The 2610-nt window shown below is 39.1% G+C and overlaps 1 protein-coding gene across 1 annotated transcript; it reads left to right on the forward strand.

Annotated features, from left to right (window-relative positions):
* The first annotated feature begins 369 nt into the window (after window positions 1–369).
* LOC115811341 (uncharacterized) lies at window positions 370–2257 on the forward strand. Its single transcript, XM_030773500.1, has 4 exons — window positions 370–418; window positions 859–1158; window positions 1775–2041; window positions 2127–2257. The coding sequence occupies exons 1-4, from the start codon at window positions 370–372 to the stop codon at window positions 2255–2257; spliced, it is 747 nt and encodes a 248-aa protein (XP_030629360.1).
* Window positions 2258–2610: the final 353 nt, after the last annotated feature.

The following is a 2610-nucleotide window of genomic DNA, read 5'->3' on the forward strand; positions in this document are numbered from 1 at the left end:
TGTTTTGCAAAATCATTTAAAATTTCAAAATTTTAGATGTGTTTAGATTTAGATTTTTTTAGATTTGTCTTTGAGTAAAAGTGGAGATTTAAATCACTTCTTTTTCAGCTTATTTTTTTCATTCTGTCTTCCTGATTTTTTTTTCATCCGCTCAATGTTCAGTTGTTGAAAGGCTAGTGAGGCAATGTTTGCGTAATATTCTTTTCCCTGAGCGGAAAGTGGGTTTTAAAATGAGAGGCTGTACCACTTTAGACAATTAAATGAGGAAGTCACACTGGAGGACTGACTCACACTGTAATAGAGACACCATAGAGAATCAGTCTCATTAATGACATCAACTCTCATACTCTGTTAATCAGGACAATCAGAATGAACCTACTGCTCATATTAGGAATACTGGTCCTGTCAAAATCATCAGGTAGGTTTGTGTTTGTGTGCATATGAAAATAAAAAATTATACATTCAAAGGCCTCTTACAAACATGAACAATAGTTTTCTAAAAAGCTTTTGAAAAGCTATGATTTTGAAAGGTTTTTCATAAGGGTTTATTCTACTGGTACAGTAATAATTAATATTATCTGCAGGGGTCTTGAGAGAGATCTGTGTTTTTGTCTCTTTCTGTCATACACTGTTTTCTATGAGCAGGAAAAAGTCGTTCTGTGCAAAGTATAGTTCTCTTTTTCAGCCATGTCTTTACAGTATGTACAGATATGTATGATCTTCTCCTTCACAGTGGTATGCAGGAAATAAATTAATGCTTTATCGGTCCTTCAATCGACTTTATTTTCAATTCTGAATTTCAATTCTGAATAAACGTTCAATCACAGACGTGTTAAATTTTGGTTTTTGTCTCCACAGTGTTCCATGCTGAGAAATCTGTGTTTGTACAAGAGGGTCAATCTGTTCAACTGGACATACAGGACAAAGAGATTAAGATTTCTCTGTTAGTTTGGCAGTTTAACTCAACCCAGACTGTGGTGCACTGTTTTGATAAAAATGTCTATGTATCAGGTGATTTTGAGAACAGAGTGGAGTTTAATAAGAAAACCTTCTCTCTGACGCTGAAGGACATGGAAAAGATTCATGGCGGACTCTACACAGCAAAGGAAATTGCCGGTGAAGAAAAAATTGTTGCGCAGTACCTTATAACTGTATTAGGTGAGTGTTTCAATAAGAGCATGTTTACATGTTTAGAAGTGATGGCATGAATGAGTATGTAACTGAATTATTATATACCACCAGTGTATGGATTGTTTTTGCCAAGAGTTACTTGCAGTAATGTTTGTACATGTTCCTGTGGACAGAGAACTGTGTGTGACCGACGGAGACAAACTCTAATGTTTCTCTTAGAGTCACTGCAGTCTCATCATAGAGTTATGATCTCTGACAGACTCCTCTGTGTTTACAATAACGGACTCAGAGTAAAGTGATTTCCAATACCAGTTTTATTATAATTACAACTTCGGTCTTATATGTCATAGGTGTGTGTGTGTGTGTGTATGTGTGTGTGTGTGTGTGTGTGTGTGTGTGTGTCTGTGATATGGTAATTAGAAGAGAGGGGCCTATCCTAAGTCAGGCTGTACGGCAAAAATCATTTTCATGTGTGTTGAGATACACAGTATTAAAGAGTTTTATCAATAAGAAAATGACTTTGGGTCTAAAAAGACTCATAAGGACTGGTGAATCACAACCTCATGGTAACATCATGTATATTTGTGTGTGTGTGTGTGTGTGTGTGTGTGTGTGTGTGTGTGTGTGTGTGTGTGTGTGTCAGATCCAGTAGTAGCTCCTGTCCTGTCTGTTCTTTCAAACTGGTCCAGCAGTGACTCCTGTAATGTGACTCTTGCCTGTAGAGGTCACGACCTCTTTGTGGCCTCCAGTTGCAACAGAAGATTCTGCTCTGAAGAGAGCGTGACCTCATCTCAAGGCTCTATGCTCCGTTTGTCTGTCACAGACAATTCTATACTCTGCAACCATAGCAACAAGGTCAGCTGGAGAGTGGATGCCAGGGAAATTAAACTACTCTGTCCCTTTATTAAAGGTGTGGACACATACAAATACACACGCAGACCTATACAGAGGCACAAGAGAGCTGCTTACAGTGTAATGTGTATTTGTGTTTTCAGATGCAGTGACGCCCCCTGCTGGTGTCCCCATGTATCTGCTGAGGACAGTGCTGCTCTCTGTTACTCTGGTCCTCATGATGTCTGCAGTCATCACTGTCCACATCAGAGAGAGACTGATCCAATCATCTTAAACTCACACACACACACACATACACACAATTTGCAATTTGCAATTTGGTATTTAGCAGACGCTTTTAGCCAAAGCGACTTACAATAAGTGCAGCAGTCAGATCCTATTACCCCATAAACAGAGATCACAGTAAGGCTGTGCATTAATTTACTGTTCGTGTTACGCTCCTAGGATTCTTTGACAGGGAATGACAAACACAGATACGAGACAAGGTTGATTTATACATATATATATATGTGTGTGTGTGTATAAAGAAAGGGAGGTTAGGCAATGGGGGACAGGTGGGTCCTGAAGAGGTGGGTTTTCAGTTTCCTGCGGAAGATGGCAAGAGAACATGCACACACACACACGCAC

Source organism: Chanos chanos, chromosome 5 (assembly GCF_902362185.1).
Source record: "Chanos chanos chromosome 5, fChaCha1.1, whole genome shotgun sequence".
Lineage (NCBI taxonomy): Eukaryota > Metazoa > Chordata > Actinopteri > Gonorynchiformes > Chanidae > Chanos > Chanos chanos.